The 17,747-nt window shown below is 39.8% G+C and overlaps 2 protein-coding genes across 3 annotated transcripts; one reads left to right on the top strand and one right to left on the bottom strand.

Annotated features, from left to right (window-relative positions):
* Positions 1-122: 122 nt before the first annotated feature.
* Positions 123-669, top strand: ND-13B (NADH dehydrogenase (ubiquinone) subunit ND-13B). Its single transcript, XM_066301140.1, has one exon. It carries the CDS (start codon positions 222-224, stop codon positions 594-596), a length of 375 nt encoding a protein of 124 aa, XP_066157237.1. The 5' UTR covers positions 123-221; the 3' UTR covers positions 597-669.
* Positions 670-826: 157 nt separating this feature from the next.
* Positions 827-17,255, bottom strand: Iml1 (GATOR complex protein Iml1). Of its 2 annotated transcripts, XM_066301130.1 has the most exons (24): positions 16,986-17,255; positions 15,248-15,421; positions 14,546-14,892; positions 14,080-14,489; positions 13,838-14,025; positions 13,590-13,786; positions 12,714-13,003; positions 12,468-12,658; positions 12,118-12,417; positions 11,867-11,995; positions 10,065-10,082; positions 7,806-8,220; positions 7,392-7,586; positions 7,140-7,338; positions 6,335-6,406; positions 3,993-4,042; positions 2,840-2,923; positions 2,582-2,780; positions 2,375-2,480; positions 2,107-2,316; positions 1,889-2,049; positions 1,665-1,830; positions 1,292-1,620; positions 827-1,189 (listed from the first exon to the last, which is right to left on the bottom strand). In XM_066301130.1, exons 1-24 carry the CDS (start codon positions 16,996-16,998, stop codon positions 1,004-1,006), a joined length of 4,629 nt encoding a protein of 1,542 aa, XP_066157227.1. In that variant the 5' UTR covers positions 16,999-17,255; the 3' UTR covers positions 827-1,003. The 2 variants fall into 2 exon arrangements, with proteins under 2 accessions (XP_066157227.1, XP_066157228.1); XM_066301131.1 differs by lacking the exon at positions 6,335-6,406.
* Between the last annotated feature and the right edge of the window lie 492 nt (positions 17,256-17,747).

Genomic DNA, 17,747 nt, shown 5'->3' with positions numbered 1-17,747 from the left:
TTGTTAACTTGTATACGACAGTCACGATGCGTTGATATGTTATTTCGATAATTCAGTTCCGGAAATCGATATTCTCAATATATCGAATTATCGCTACGACGACATTCCTATGACAATGACTTTGACAATGATAAATCCAGTAAAAAAAAATATGACCAAAATTTAAAAGGCACCAAAGGAAAAATAAATATTTAAAGGCATTACATAAGGTGGAAGAAACCATGTCAGGGGCTGCACTTAAGACCACCACAGGCCTAACAGGTTTGGCTGTGTCGAAACACCCCCATCAAATCTTAGGGACACTGTATGGTAAAATACTGAGAACCCTTCAGAAAATGCCCGAATCAGCAACATACAGAAAACATACTGAAGCCATAATCAAAGAGAGAGGAGATGTTCTTCACACGACCCCTGCAGTTGAAGAAGTTGAGAGAAAAATCAACTGTGGGCAAATTGAAGAATTAATAGTTCAGGCTGAAAATGAGTTACAGTTAGCTCGAAAAATGTTGATGTGGAAGCCATGGGAACCCCTGGCTAAAGTTGCCCCACCAAACCAATGGAGTTGGCCTCCAGCCCAACCAACAAAGCAACATTAGCTTTAGCTTCAGAAGCATTATTAGCATAGTGTCGTAATATATTGCTTTATACAATAAAGGTTTAGTACATCCATTTTATGCAGCATTAAGGTAACTTTAACTCTTACATTCAATACACGCAAAATACAACTCTTAGAATGACAATCAATTGTATTTTCTATTCTGACTGATCACAAATTTGAGTAGCTCCATTTCATAGGGTAGAATGAGTTTGCATATTAAAACCCAAGTTTTAGAAGGGAGGTAATTCTTGTAACAACACATTTTATACAAGTTTTGCCAAAATTTTCTTACATACACATTCCCAGTAATTTAAGTCATGCTTAGGCTCCAAGTTAGGTTTTGGCTTACATAGAATATACAGGGGATTAGTAAACCTCTTGGTACCCCCATAATCAAACTGTTCTTTATCGTATAGGGGCTAATGACTTGGCATCCCAACATTCCATCCAAAAATTTCGAAGCCTGTCTTCATTGTTATTACAAAATGCTTTAAAATCTTTCAAACATTTAATTTGAAAGTTGCTGTCCACTCCTTGATTTGTCCTCCACTTTTTGCTGATCATATGATTCCAGCACCACAAAAAGCCCATCTGAAATTAAAGGTTTCTTGCATCTTATATCGTGGAGAAATCCTCTTGTGTCAAATTCAAAAATTCCCTTTCTTCTTTCCCAAAAGTTTTTGAGATTATTACCTTTCTGCTATTATTATAATCAGCCTTATTTTTTCCTGAAACGTGCCTTGTAATATAGGCCTCATGAGGGCTAGGCACTACATCTGCATGAAGTGAATACTTCGACGTGGTATTTGGCCTGCGATCTTTTAGGCTATTTGCACGGCTTCTTTCCGACCTGGGTGAGGATATCAAAACGAAAATGGTCCCCGTTGCGTGTATGTATTGGTGTTCCCGAGACGGATTTTGATTGTTTTGCGGTTCGACCAGACATTTCAAGAAACCAAACCGCTGAATTATGGCTTCTTGAAAGAGGAACATTCGTGCTCTCCAAGTATCTTCGCTGAAATCTAGTAGAAGTTGCTGGAAATCTTTCACTGTGACCGATATTTACCCTTAAAAATGTGATTTCCTCTATCTAAAACGGATATGTTAAGGGGCACAAAAATCGGCCCGCGCAACGGGTCAGATTTGTTTGAGTAAGGTAAAGCTAGTGGATCGTGGGGAATTGGAATTAACTGCAATCCACAGCCTTGGCCTTTCCGGTGCCAGCCAAATAACTAATAGAGCATTAAAATGTGTAATGTGAAGGACAGTTTCCGAGCTAACTTGTGTTACCAGTTCCCCTACAATCGATCCTGACGAAGTCAGCCACTCTGCGATCAATTCATAAGCTTGGTCGGGCCGGAAAACAGTGTGATACCTCGCATGTCCCCATTCGACTCTATCGCTCTTCCCCAACACGTCAGTTTCTAATCTTAACTTCTTATATATCACGTCTGCTTAGAATTAAGCGGCTTTAACAAGGATTCATCGGTATCATCCGCGAATTATACCTTCTACGTCGACTTCCCCGTAATCAGGGTCGATTTCCTCCCTGAGAAAATGCATAACGCCATCCTCACTGCTCTCCCCTCGTATGAAGATCGTTGACCCAACAGAACTTGCAGGGACGCCCCAGTTTAAGGCTGGTTTGATTTCGACTTCAAGAAATTCGCTCTCGAAACTGTCGGGGTCGGAGTAGGGCAGATACACCTCACGTTCATCTAGGAATTTTAGGACAAATTTATACTTTAACGCGCAAAAAGTGCAACCGCTGCCGACCTTTATCCGAGGGCACATAAAACAGGCAAAATCCGTAAACAAATGGCTTTTTTGGGTCCCCAGAGGCGTGCCTAATCAGTTTTTCTTTATGCAATCCTTGCATTATCTGAAAATATTTTGATATGTATGCTCCACGCAGCTGATCACTGCTATCACTACATCGTTCTTCGAATCAAGATTGATTCCTTTCGGGAACTATTCCATTACCTGTACGCCTTTCTCGATTGTGGTAATACCTTCCATATGAGTCATCAACCAGCTCACCGCATCCGCGCTAACGAATGTGCAGGCTGGAAGATTTTGCGAAAGATTAATGAAGGAAAAGCCTCGAAGTGGGTGTTTAATGGCCTCGATTATCTCTAAAGAAGAACAAGAAGACTTCAGCGGCGTCAAGGCGGCACACAAGCTAGATTTACATAGAAAAATAACAATTTTCCATTATATTCACTGCCTATAGACACATACTTTTCTTCCATATCGGCGGTTTCGTTCGGTTGATCTTGAGATCCCTGAGACGCTCGTGAGCGTTCTAATATCTTGGATCCCGACCTGGAAAAAGCCGGATTTAGAAAATTCCTCAGTAAATTGCCCCAAATAAAGGAAAGCTCGAGGTGTAAAACCTTATTCATCTGCTTTTTGATTAGTGATTAACGGAGTTGTGGTTACTATTGCGGTAGAATACTCTACTCTCTATCATTCCCCCCCTCAATTTATTGCCTATAATTAAATTAATTAATAGCGATGTAAATTGTCGGCCAAACTAGCACAGTTATAAATAAGTGGAATGCTCGAGAAATTAGAATATCAGAAAATCTACACGGTGAATCTGTGTGTAAATATCAATGAAAATTAAAATCTTTACATCGTTTTTGGCAAGAAAATTCGGGGTACTCTGTACATTTGTACAGGGTGAGTCATGAGGAATTTTACATACTTCTACCATGGCACAAGATCACTAAGAGGAATATCGAATGAGTGTCAAAAAGGTGCTCGTAGTTTTTGTTGTTGTTATACAGAGAATTTTACACATTTTGTCGAAAAACGGTTTTGGCTGTAACTTTGTAATGCCGCTTTACTTTTTTCCTTTTCTGGTGAAAAGGTACATTGTTGTGTATGAGTAAGAACGCATTCAGAACTTGAAAAATCCAGGACCGTCTTCAAAAAATTTCGCAGTCTTTCCAGGCCCTGTACACGAATTTTCGAAATAGCGTTATGCACATTAGCTAACTGTTTGATGAACTAATAGTTTTTTAAGTCCAGAGAATCACGTTTTCAACTATTTCTTCCCGTTTTCGAATCTCAAGACGGTATAGCGCTTAAAGGCACATTAAATAGGGCAATTTCGATGAAATCCCCAAAAAGCAGCTGAGAAAGTCAGAGCGTGAGCTACCCTTGAGCCACGTTAGGGCCCTCATCCTAACTGCATTTACTACATTTTAGACAGTTTACCCCTATCAAGATACGACACTTTTTTCCTGAAACCCCTGTATATACTTAACACTTCATCAAATTTACTATTTAAGTGATCAAATCAGAGATATCAGCACTGAATAAGATCGATGAATGGTACTGAACGTGATGTTTAAAATGAAAAAACCAAAAACAGTAAAAATCATACCTAAATGACGAAGCTACATACCGCTCATTGGAGCGTGCTGTTGGAGTATTCTGAAAGCAGGAGTATTTGCAGGTTAAAATTACTACAGGAACCAAACCATTTAAAGGTATAACAATGAACACAACTAATTTCATTAAATACCCAAATATGTACCAATTACTACTACTACAAAATTAATCGATGAAACGGGTTAAGCCTGAACAGACCAAGGTCCTGACTACTCCACCCACAGAATAATGCCCATGGAAACGTCGAATTAAAGACACGGTAATGGTCAGCTTCGTAGTTTCTATGGAAATCACCTTCCAGGTAAAGTGCCCAGTGCATTGATCTAGCGGACCTAACAGAGGTTAGCAGACACTCTACACATGCCCCATGACCAAGCTCTATATTAAATATGTTTTGATCAAACCTTGGGCGGGGCCTATCTGACAACCTGTTGCTGCCCAATCGTTCCCTGAACGGCGAACTTGAACCGATATTCTGAAAATAGCATAACTTTACATGTAAAATGAGTGAAATGTCCAAGATTGGTGTTTATTCCCTATAAGATACATCAAAGTTCCCGACAAAACACAAATCTTGGACCGTTGAGTTATCATGTGTATTCTATAGCAAAGCTGAAGCACATGCTAAGATTTAAATAAAGTTTGGAGTTTCTGGAGGAGTATTTTTTATTTTCACCAATTAACGCACAACATAGAGCCATAGATAGCACTAAAGTAAAGTCCGAGTGTTATAAGCCCAAGAAACTGACTAATGCAGAAACACGAGGATTTTTCTTGAACATTTTGATACGACAACGGCATAACCTTCACTTTTTTGCTATATTCAAATAGAATTTCCACTCCCACACAACAGTTAAAGCATTAATGTCGCCATAAAGCAAAAACGAACGTAAACCGATCATCATGCGTTAATGAGACGACACTAGTAATTAAAACAGCATCGAATTATGCATACGTGAGTTAATGATTAATATGGTGACCGAACTCGTGAAGCGAAATAATATTTTGCATCGGCAGATCATATACAGGGTGTCTACTAAATGACTGCATCAATTTGAAGGGGCCGCATTTAATGAAAAAAACTCCTAACAAACGTACGTCTATATTGCTTCGGCCTCATGATAGTGGGTGTCAAAGTTTTATTTTTTATTTACTTAAAAAACCTACATATACAGTGTGACCCATTCGTTTTGGGGTCAGTCTTTAAAAAGTTTATTGATCGTGCGATTTAGCTCGGATATATGGGTTTTTAAAGACTTTTTTCCCATAAAATCCGGCAAGGAATCACCCCTTCAAATTAATGCCGCCACTCCGTAGACGCCCTGTATAGTGTTGGTCATATACCGTGTATCTCCACATCTTTCATTGTGGTCTGTAGACGCAACAGATCTGCGAATAGGGTCACCAGGCAGTGGCCTGGCTGTTCACTTTAGCCATGTCTACAGTGTGGCGCAAATACGTGAAATAAATTCGTTATATCTAAAATTTGACAAAAATTCTAAACATTTTTAAGGAGTCTCACTCTGGGAAACATTTTGGAGACGTGACGTCTCTAGGACTGGGATTAGTGATGCAATCAAAAACTTTTCCAAATGCAAATAAGATTCGTGTAAAACCTCTTTCATTAAATGACGTTTTGCCAGGCAGATCCGTTGGGGGGAACGATTGATCGAATGGCCGCCAAGATCTCCCGACTTGAAACCGTTGGATTTTTGCATAAGGACGTTTGAGGGGCAAAGTTCAAAATTACGTTTGACTGTCTCAGAGCATTCAGTTTTGAATCCGTCGCATCTTTAAGGAAATTGATTTGTTTAGGCCTGCAGCGCGAATCCTGTGTAAATGGGGCGACAGTATAAAATAAAATAATGTACGATGCACGTCCATTCGGCGTCACGAATAATACAGTAATCGCGGACATTTCAGGTGGCCTCGTCCCTAAAAAATGTGTACTGTAACAAGCCATCTAGTGAAGTTGAGTCGTAAATGACTGCTCTTAGCCAAACACCCAACTACAACCAGCCCAAACCAATAGAAACAAGTTATACAGTGCGTCCCAAAATCGATCTACATTCTAGCAAATAGGCTGGGGTCTCACCTACCAATGGGTCAAAGTAAGAGCTATGAAAACACTGTTGTGCATTTGACCGAATTCGGTAACTCCCAGCGTACTTCGCTCAAACGCGGGACTCTGCATTTTTTATTTTTCGTCGATCATGAGATGATTTAAAGAAAAGCAATTTCCCTTGGCATGATTTTCCATTACATCCCTGGCATGAAACCACCTTCAAAGTACCCGACAACAAACCCGCCGTCATGAAAGTGACTATAATATACCTGCGTAAAACTGCTAATACTGTTACGCCTGGGTTGGGCTAAGGGCGGTAAAGTTTGAACGCTCAGTGACATCTACAACATGCAAAAACGGTCTAAAAAATCATGCAAAGAACGTTAGATCATTAATAGGTAGTTGAAATACTTCGCATGGTAATAGCAATAGTAGTAGTTCACCATGGCTACGAAACAGCAATAGATAAACTGAAGCACTAATAATTAATTTTTAAGTACTCTAAGGGCCGCTAGATCAACGTACTGGCAACTTTAGCTCGTGCATAATTTCCATAGAAACAACGAAACTGACCAATACTGCGCGTTCGTTTCAACGTTTCCGGACATGTCGTCTTCTTGATAAAGTTGCCAGGGTGTGGATCTATCGACCCTAAGGAAATTTTTTGGTAGGGCCATCACGGGATGTGCAATCTGATCAACGACTAAGGAAATTGAAGTTTGAAGATGCGCCCCAACGATAGAACGTATGGGAGTCGGGGAAACTAGGGGAACTAACTGAATATAAGTATTCTCAGGAAAATTGCTTAATTTTCGAAGGGCTGTTTTTGGACTCGAAGACCCATTGCGATTCCGTGGGACCAACCTAAATCGGTACCGAATGCGCCAAACTACATTCAATGCGCGTCTTCGTTCAGTGGGAGATGCGCGCGATGATTGACATACATCTAGTACGCCCCCGTTTAGTAATCAGAGATTGTGTCAGTTTGCACACCTAGTGATGCCACATCGATTTTAGTTTGCTACTGAACGCGTTGCTGTCCTTTTTACAATTGACAACAAATTTTTAACAAACCCTGGGCTTCTTCGACACATTGTTCGACCTCTTCAGCTTATTAACGGCCGTTTCGATGAACTTCAGGAACCCATCAATCATTTGGGCGTGGTCCGCTCCGGTGGGCAGAGTGTAGATGTCGCATCTCGGAGAACCCTCCACTATCTCTTTGGTGCTCTCCTTGTCCGAGGTGTGCAGGGGCAAAATATACACCCGAAATCTTTGATGCCAAGTCGATAAGCGAATTAAATTCCTCAATTCCACTGAACATACCGCCAGTATTTTAAGGCATCTACCAGGCCGAAGTCGGTGGTATCACCTCCAGTGCATACATAGTGGTCCAAGTAGTTCCAGTTGTAATGCTCCAGCTTTTCCGTGGTGAACGTGGCGTAAGACTCTTCGTAAGTGTCATGATAGGGGGCGTGAAATCTGTACCTGTACTGGTACTTAAAACCTGGGTACGGATGCCTAAAATATACAGGGTGAATCAGCGAAGCGACATCTTAAGATCGCAGGCAAATAGATAATTTTGTGTGCTTGTTGGTACTGCTTCGCGCTCCTAATTTTGTAGTGCAGTGACGAAGACGGATAGCAAAAATATCGAGGAATTTACTTTCTGTATGCTTTCACCTTTCTTTTATGTCTTTTATATTGTTTCGTATACCAGTGGACGGAATAAAATCTCACCTAGGCCTGTACCTCGTGACCGAAATCGTAGTCCCCGACAGGGAAATCTTGTGGAACAACCTCCCAATCGACAAGTAGTACGTCTCATCGTCCTCAGTGGGACTTTTCCGCAAAATATTCGTCCTGATCGGCTGTCCGGAATGCGAACCCGAATTTTTATATTGCCGATGCGGGTTCATGAGAATCAATTGAAATCCCTGGGCCAATCTTTGAGAAATCAACTCTCTGAACACCTCCTCTGTCGTCAGAGGCCGTTTGTAGGTTCCGCGGGACTGGGCAAAGTCCGCGTACACGCTGTCCGGTGCTAGTTGGTAGAGGGAGACTACATAATCGGTGTGTAGGGTCCGCTTGTCCGGGAAGTAGTCCGTGGTGATGGGCAGGCAAGCTGGGATGGTGAGCGACTTCCAATCGACTCCTAGGGATGTTGTAGGATGTAGATGCTTATATTGTTTGGGAAGCAGATGTTCTTGGTTAATTGGTTAATCAAGCGCATGCAACATCTCGCGTATGAATAAGAAGCAGGTCCTTAGGGTGCGTGAACGATGCTAATCTCATAAACGTCCATGGATTAGATACTAACACAAACATCTAATACTGTTTATTCATTCTAGTCTAGACATACTAAAGCTACATTACACAAGCGTTCGAAAAGAATCCTCTAGGTCTTCGTAGATTTCAAATGAACGTTTCCATTGACTCTCAAAAACGATTAAATTTCAAAGTCACGTATTCTGAGTTTGTGAAACCTAGAGGTCTATTCAAAACACAAGGTTTAGCAAAAAAAAACATTTAAAAACTACTTTTATGATACGCGATACTACACAGGGCAGGTAGGTAAGTATTGGCTACGCGTAAAGGGCTACTTTTCTGCCAGGTATAAAAGCTACCATCTACAAATAGACTCAGACACAAATTGTTGTTATTTCTGGGGCCAGATTCCAGAACCTGGTCCCTGGCCATTGAACGTACACGCATGCTCTTCTTTTCTACAGAGTGCGCCCAGCTCAACATGATCTACAGGATCTACTGAATCCTAGCTAAAAAGTTCTGGAACATTTTTCGAAAACACTCTATACACGAAGCAAATCCAGTCGTTTGTTTGGGCCACCTCGTAAATCATGAGACGCCGGGTCCACTACACAGTTTCGTGTTCGCGGCAATTATTTTTATGAATTTTCGTCTCGTTTCAGTCGAGATTTATAAAATCAAATTTTACATCGATTGTTTTGCCTCGATGGCTGAACGTAAAGTAGAGACGGAAGAGCAGCTACAGGGGGCACTATAAGCTTTTACTACAGCAACAGCGAGGCTCTGGACGTCGGAAATACGGTCGAACAAAGCTGCACGGGTTGAAACACACTCTGAGACACCAGCCTAGGTTGGAATTGCCAGCCAAGCGATTATTTCGGCTTAAAAGTTGGAATTTATTAAATAAATAAATATTTAATAACAAAAAAGGGTCTGTTGAATGTGTTTCGTTACGTTAACCATTTCTGAGGGAAAAATTAAACGCAGCATCACTCGCTTAACGTGATAAAACACGTACCAGGGACCCACGCAATCGTTCGCACGAGTATGCGCACACGGGCCATTCTCAACTCCTCGTTTAATCTTTATTTTTCATGAAAATGGTCAACGTTATGGAAAACATTCAAGAGACCGTTTTTCCACAAAAATATGAAGCATTCAGAAAATGATCTTTATTTGTTTCACGAGTTGCGCATCGTACTTTCTTTCAAATTGTTCGGGGCCGCATCAACGAGGGCGCCACTAGTAAAATTTGAAAGATCCCGTTTCCCTCAAAAGACGTGTCTCCGCGCCCATGTCAGATTCCCCATTTTAGCTAAAAATGTCGACCGCTGAAATGGACTCGTCACGAAAAAAACTATTAAAAGAGCTGCAACACGTGAGAGGCGTCGATCGATCTAAATTTTGTTTTAAAAAAGTCCACGCTCGTTGATTAGAGATGACGTATCGATGACCGCTTGGACGAAGCAATTTCTGTGCCACCTGGTATTTCGCTGCCCATTTTAGTCGGAGGAAGTTACAAAGTTCTATGAAGCGCTAAGTTACAGTTTGCCAACAGTTACGATATGGAAGTAATTTACAGGCGTCTACAGACTAAAACCAACGCAGGATCAATCAATATGTAATTGAGCCGTCCAGGGCGGAGTTTACATTTTAATCGAACCTCGTAAATAACCCAAGCAGAAATGCAACAACTACAGTGTAAGTGAAGTATAATCAAAATGTTCTAACCTATGATTACGTCATTGACTGCACATCCAGAGAGCCCAACAATGTCATGGAACAGAACAATAAATATTGAACAACTTCGATAGCATGTAACCAGTGCCTTGAAAGTCGAAAATTTAATTCCCAATAGCATTCAACATTCAGGACCCACGCGCTTCTACATCCACCAAAATCACTTCCCTTTGTTATGGGCATGTAACTGTGGTGTAATACTCTGCTTAACGTAAGGGTGGTATAAGAGAAATCTAATAAAACGTGTTCCATGGGGACTGGTCGGCTGCAATAATTGCTTGACGATACAAAATTGCGAAATTTAGTCACGTCTACTCGAACGGCATTCAAGCTTTGATTACCTCCGCACGAGTTGGTTGAAATTCGATTGGATTTATAGTTTTCTCCAAATTTAGAGGGGACATTGGAGGCTCCTAGATTCCGAAAAAAACCATCGAATTTGGACCACCCCGTACGTAATTTTTAAACTGAAAACGTCGTCCGAAAGAGCACAAAAACGTTCGCCTCTCTTCCGATTTCGGTGAAGTATCAAAGTTAGAAGTCGCCCTGTATATTGCGCACCTTTCATTGTTTCCACAATCCCCAGGGAATTCACATTATTCGGGGTATACTCAATTTGTTAAAGTTAGATCATTACTGTAACTAACTGATGATCACTGTAATAAATGATGATTATGGTATTAGTAGTCGATTAAGGATCGGCGCATATACACCGGATCATACAGAGTGGATACTTAGCGTAGCGACGTGTGGTCTCAAAATCTGAGTGAAACGTTATATGAAGACTGTAAGCCTATCTTCTGAGCTCGTAAAATAAATTTACCTGTATGAACTGTAATTTCCGCTTCAAACAAACGCGACCACCTAAATATATTCTAAACCAAGAGTATTTGCATTTGTACGTATTAATCTTGAAATATTCAGCACGTGTGGAGCAAAGCCACTCATAAACAAATGGTTAAATCGTGCACTGAAGCTGTTAAAAGTGTTTCCCTGATGAATAAATAAAAGGACAAGCGCCACAGCTTAACCTGCTGAAATAAAAACATTCACAGTGGCACTGGACAGAGGGGAAAATGGAGGAAAAATTAAATGTTTTATTTAGTCATTCACCCAAATACTTGAAATCGGTACCAGGTGCGGGAAGGCCTAAATATACGAAGTGTCTAATTAACGACCAAGTGTAGTAGTGACACTGATTAAAAATCAAGACAGTTTAACGCGTGAGCGTAGCTAATTGGTGTAGTGCAAACAGCAAACGCGGCCTATTTATGAAGTCCGCAAAATCGTGCGTTTCTGTATTTATTAAACGAAGGTGTTAATACTCAGTGGTGGAGAAAAACTGTGTAATATATAGGGGGTAATATTCTGCGTAGTTCCACAAGTCCAGCTTTGGTCTAAGCAAGGCTCATATTGACAATTATTTCATATAACAATTAGTTAGAGACCAGGCCTATCCCCGACCCGGCCCGAAATCGGATTCAGGCCGAGTTGTTGCCTTTTAGGGCTCGGGTTGGGCCAGGTTTGGATCAACGAACTCGATAGTCAAAACCATCAGGATTGATAAAGCCTTGGTAGCGGCTAAAACTGGCCTACAACATGAAACAAAATTATTGTAGGAATAAAAAGGGAAGTTTTCATTCACGCCTAAAATCGTCTGGAAACTGTACCCTGTATACATAACATTATTATGTAATTAGTAATAATGAAAACACCGTTTTTAAAAAAGCACACCTGGCATTGACAATATAAAAAAAAAAAAACAGAAATCCTCGCAAGAAATGGATGCTTACCTGTGGTCAGCGCGGGGGTCCATTCCTGTTCACCGGTGGCTCCCCACAAAAAAGTAAGACTTTTGGTGGAGTGCCTTACCGACGTGGAATTGCCGGAACCAGGGTTTTGACTTGGCCGCTTTTTACAATCTGAGGGAAGAATATATAGCATGTACACTCGCATCGCCGCTATCAGCGAATCAGCTCGGCCACGAAACTTACGAAACACGTTTAGTCGTGTTTCAAAAACAAAAATTACGCTTCTAACTCACATTCTTGCAAAGCGGATGTTACCACGAGCGACTTTCTTTGTCGCACTAACACCCGCTCCCCTAAATCGTATTGTGCTCCGTTGGGACCATCCCCTTGAGTCGGCACAGCCTGATAATGGTGCTGCTGTATCAAAACGCCCGTGGGACCTTTGGGAAAGATGTGAGTCCACCTCCTTCGATTTGACGTCAACTTAATGGTAACGTGTGAAGGGTCGAATGGATTTATTAACGCTTTCGATTCGTGCGGAGGGGAACCCTCCGAACCGACCACCATTCGAACGGGAGGGGAGAATTCCTTATCTTTAAATTTAATGTTATTGGCACAACTTTGCTGGTAAATGATTAAAGACCTTCAGTATGCGGGGAAGTCAAGGGATTGGTGGACGCTGAGGGAATTGCAATTGGTTGTGACCTATCACACCGATAGTACGATATATCGGGATCTGACATCTTTCTCCTGGTACCTTTGTTGAATTCTTGAGAATCCAACAGACTGCCAGAACTTCTTTTATGGCGAGACGGCGGTTTGCTCTGAAGAAATCTTAAACCGAAAATTGGTGTGTCCTCGCACAATCGGCTCCTATTTATATACTTACGATGATTCTTGAACGTGATGAGCCGAAGGCAGTTGAAAAACTGCTGCATCGTATGCGTCATAGTCAAAAAACGTACTATGAATGCAGTCTTCTTCAGACAGAAGTTCTCTTTTTGTGATTCCATTGAAATTCCTTTTTATTTCGCTGTTTGTTAACGAAGGAGGTAGTTTTATTCTGGGTATAAAACTTGAATAAGGAATTTTCTTGTTTATCGAATAAAACGACAAATTTGTCCAGTGGGGCATGGAGTAATCGTCGGGCACATTTAAATGGGCGTCTTTGTTATGAAACTAAAATCGTCCTGCGCTCTTAAAGGCCTTAATACACAATCTAATGCAATAATATTTGGGACTAAATCATGTATGAGTGGTTTAGGAACGACTTTCAAATCATTCTCTCAAGGGAAATGCGAAATCAACTGCCGATACCCAAATAGTAAAATAACACAGAAATATGAGGCTTCATAACAACAAGAATGGCACCAAAATTTTATTTAAGGTATCGGGGACAGTACCGGGGATTTGGGATGTTAACACAGTGAGCGACGGCAATGGGGCATTAATTACAACTTTAAGGAACCTACAATCACTTTTATGGAACATAGGGATTGCGCAAGTGGGAGAGCAACCGTACAAGGTCCAGTATGCCTCCGTTAAAGACCAACGAAATGGTCGAGCCGGACCGGCCGCCTCTCCACTTCAACGTTCAGATTAGTATCGCTTTCGCTTCCTTCGCAGCACTTCCTTGGTTTTTCTCGGGGACATATTAAACCTTGTCCGGTCCTTTCTTCCCTTTCCTCGATCCATATGCTTCCGCTTGAACTAGTGACACCTCTATCCATCACTGACTGTTGATGCTTGTGAGATAAATGAATACCTTAAGCAAAGGAACCGCGTGTAAAGGCTGCTCGCCCACACAAACTAAATCACTTCCAACGCCTCCATCTATAATTCGTTGTTTGGTAATATTAGTAAGCTCTCTATCCACTTCAAAAACACCAACACCTGGGGTAACAACAACACTTAACTGACCAGTGCGATCAAAACTTCTATCTAAATAGTGCTTTTCAAACACTAAAAATAAAAGCATGTGGACATAGAGTAAAAGAAAAATGGAAAAATTACCATTTAATGACATGTTGAGAACCTCTAGGAAATTACCCTGAGCTGCAGTGCTATTGGTAGCTGCTGGGATTACACTGTTGGGCCTGGCATGATATTTCAAAACGACGTTTAGGTAATCTTGAAATATTCTCCGAAGCTGGACTAAGATGTTACTCCAATCGTCGTATCGCTCGTTTTGTACTGGCACTCTATGGTTTGGTAGGCGCTTTGTTAGTTCAAATCCGACTAAAACGCGCTCTTACCTATAAAAATCTTCATAAAATCTCCCTCTATAATCCTTTTGCAGGCATTCTCTCATATGCAAAGGAAACTCCTCTAAGCTACTGGCTTCGTAAAAAGTGCGAGAAAATAAAACAATAGTAACTTCGTGGTTGCTCCCGTTCTTTTTCCATTTCGTGAAAAGATCGGAAAGGAATCCATTCACGGCCTTTTCAAAATAAAGATCTCCATATATATCGAAATCCCACATTTCTGAGGACATTTGCAGGAAAATGTACACCATGGCAGTGGAGGAACGAAAAACGATTTTGGTGTCCTCAGTAATGACACCGCAAGCTACTCTTTCGCCCTGGGACCACATTTCGTACACTTGACACCTTATTGTGCCCATGCAGAACTCCAATTTTTTATTCATATACACGCAACTGTTCACCTGAAAAATTACACGCAAATAATTAGGGCAATCATCTTTGTACTTAGCAAACTTACGAGATTATTCTTTAACCTCCACATCTCCGATCGACCCATGTACTGATCTCTGAAAGTTAATTCGATGGAATCTAAGGCGACATCGCTAGGATTGACCAGCCGAACTATCACGTCCTTATATATTTTGAGTCCAAAGGCTGAAACGACGCTTTGTTCGACGCTGATAGTCCGGGGCTGGACCAGCTCATCTTTGAACGATGTTATTTGTAAAAGAAGCCGAGGATAATCGTCCTCGGTTTCCATTCTTTTATTGCCATCCTCCTCTTGAGGGGCAGGAGAATAAATTTCGATAATATCGTTCTTTGAAGCTTCTGGATAATCTTTCTGGCTTATCACCAGATCATCTTCTGAAAAATCATATTGACGTGTAAGAACTGCAGGTATTTCTTCGAAATTTTATGTGTTTTCCACGATTGAAGTGGGAGGTTCGTCTACCGGGTGTTCAAAGTGTTGAAAGTGTGTTTTTAGAAGGTGTCACTAAACGAGGATATGAGCTGAATCAAAGTAATGATTTTAGGAACCGATTCTTGGTTTATTATACGTAGATGAAAAAAAAATACATAGGAACGGAAGAAATTTCAATTAAGCTCGTGTTGCTGTGTGGTGAAGTGTCAACCGTTTTATCTTTTTCTTGCTGCGTGACAGTTTTAAATTTCCAGCAGTTTAGAATGCGTGATTCAGACATTCAATACATCTACTTACCGCTAAATGTCTTCTGATGAACGAGGAGCCTAAACGACTTCATTGCCGCGTTTATGTTCCTGGTTGTTATCTGTAAAGTATCCATAAAAAATCCATAAATAAACAAAAGTGGCAAATTATTTAAGGATACCAACGTGGAACATGAAGTTAAGGAAGCAGGTACAGTAAATTCAACTAAAACATATCCATAAAACTTTATTATAGTATATATATATAAATATTACAGTATATAGATATAGTGTTGGTGCAGCCCACATGTGACGGGCATTCGCCAACGTGTCAAAAAAACAATCATTAATCGTGTCGAGAAGTACACAGGAAGTTTGTCAAGAAATAATCGTCGCCAGGCACAGAAGCAGCGGCTAAACTCGTGCTCTCACCGATTTAGAAGGAACAATCGTTACGAAGTGGGGATATTTTAGTACAACGTAACTAATTTAATTGAACCTATCGAAGTCAAACCTTATCTTTATTACTGAAATAAATAAAAAACGACAAAAAAACACTACTTTCAATATTTTTGCCATAGCTATGATAAGCTTTTGCAATGTTTCATCTAAACACATTCCTCGGGATGACCTAAACAATGGCAAGACCTTATTTATTGTGTTTGCCCTGTCTATATTAAGTCAAATGGGGAAAAATTATGGATTTGGGTGGGTAATTGTAGTTCTAAATTAAAAAACAAACATAGGAAGCAATCAAAAGCCTTCTTTGTCCAGAGGCACAAAAAGTTCCAATATGTGCCTGTATAGTTGATGCAGAATAGGTATGTCAAATCGTTCAACCATGGATTAAGCTCAATTTGGCTAAATCCAGTTCTTGTAAATTACAAATCTCCGCTGTGTCGCCTTCCAACAGGAAAAAAACCCAATTCTGATGGTTAGAAATAGTCAGAAATAAAGGCAAGGAGTTCCAATTGGCATACTATGCATATTTCTGATAATCTAGAATTGCTTTACTTCTTTCTTGACACAAACCTATGGATATTGAGCATGTCAGATTTCTATTATTGCAATAGCAATGCATTTTTCATGGTCTAATCAATACAGTGCTCTCAACATATCTATAGGCTATTTTCTATAGATAATAATCTTCGGTATTGATCCGATTTTTGTTTCAACGAAAACTACCTTGATGTTAAACATATTTAAGGGTCTGACGAATTGTTTGCAAAAGGGTTATTATGATTATATATTGTCAAGATATCATTATATGGTACCAAACAGTTTAGGGAAAGAAGAACCGGTGTTAATTTGAGATTGCCAACATTTGAGTTAATGAATTTTAATTCTTTTATAAAATTACTATGGAATGTGTGAAAACTTATTTGTTTTTTTTTTAATACTGAACTTAGGAATAAAAACAAGTTGGTTGTTTATGTTTACATTTTTTTACTCTTTGACCTTGTATTTATTTGTGATGCGTATGATAACTTCTCAAGAAATAAAGTGTTGCTTTATGTTTAGACTGGTGTTATAGAATTGTTTCAAAACTTATATATTTAAAGTTAACATGTGGGGCAAGGATAGCGTGAGATTATAAAACCGAACATGTGGGCCAAGGTGAACAAAGGGTTTATTCTGTAAGCTAGCGTCATTTCCTTCTTTTGACTTCTGCAAGACTCGTCTAACGCAAATAAATCCTTACATTATACACAAAAGCCCTGAATGTAACTTGAACTAAATGAAACATCTTGCCTTTTGGAATGTTCTAGGTAATATTCTGAATTACTTACAACTTTTTTCCATGAGCTAAGTGGATTTCCATGAATAACTATTTAAATAAAACTTGACGCTACCGCCCTATAATTGGGCTATTCTCTATTGCGAGTTTTTACCATAGAATAAAAAAAGCACTTGATGGATAAAATTTTCTACCAAGCTACTAAATCAATCAATAGCATTCTTTCACGTTTTTATGAACTGCTTTATTTTGTTTTATTTTTTATTTAAGATTTGTATTTCTGATAAATTTTGGTCGTCCAAACAAAAACAAACAATTGTTTTTGAAGCACGTAACGTCACCAAACTTCAAAATCAAATTAATGTGACTGATAGGACCAATGTCATTATAGGCTTTTTCGAAAATGATTATCTCGATCCGATTGATATTAGATGACAGCCGATTGGATGAAATTTAGTTCATCGGTGATAAAGGGACCAATCCCATGATATTAAAAGAGCCCTAAAGTCACTAAAACATGAATTATGCGTTTCATTACCGTAATAATTGCAAAGTAACAAGAGCAAGTACCAACCTAGAGAAAAAAAAAAGAGCAAAGAATTGGAATTGTGTCACATTAATGATTCCAACTGCACTAAGTTTTGAAATTAAACCTATCGTTTACGAAAATTCAAAAAACCAATGAGTCGAAGTCTAAGTAAACTAATCAATGTAATATTAAAATGAAAAAACAAACTGTGATTTAAGATAATTGAAGGTATTAAGCATGCTGTCCTATAAACATCGAATTTATGAACTAAAATTTACTTCTAGA

Source organism: Euwallacea fornicatus, chromosome 38 (assembly GCF_040115645.1).
Source record: "Euwallacea fornicatus isolate EFF26 chromosome 38, ASM4011564v1, whole genome shotgun sequence".
Classification (NCBI taxonomy): domain Eukaryota; kingdom Metazoa; phylum Arthropoda; class Insecta; order Coleoptera; family Curculionidae; genus Euwallacea; species Euwallacea fornicatus.
The sequence above is the reverse complement of the archived record's forward strand: the minus strand, read 5'-3'. Positions and strand labels throughout refer to the sequence as shown.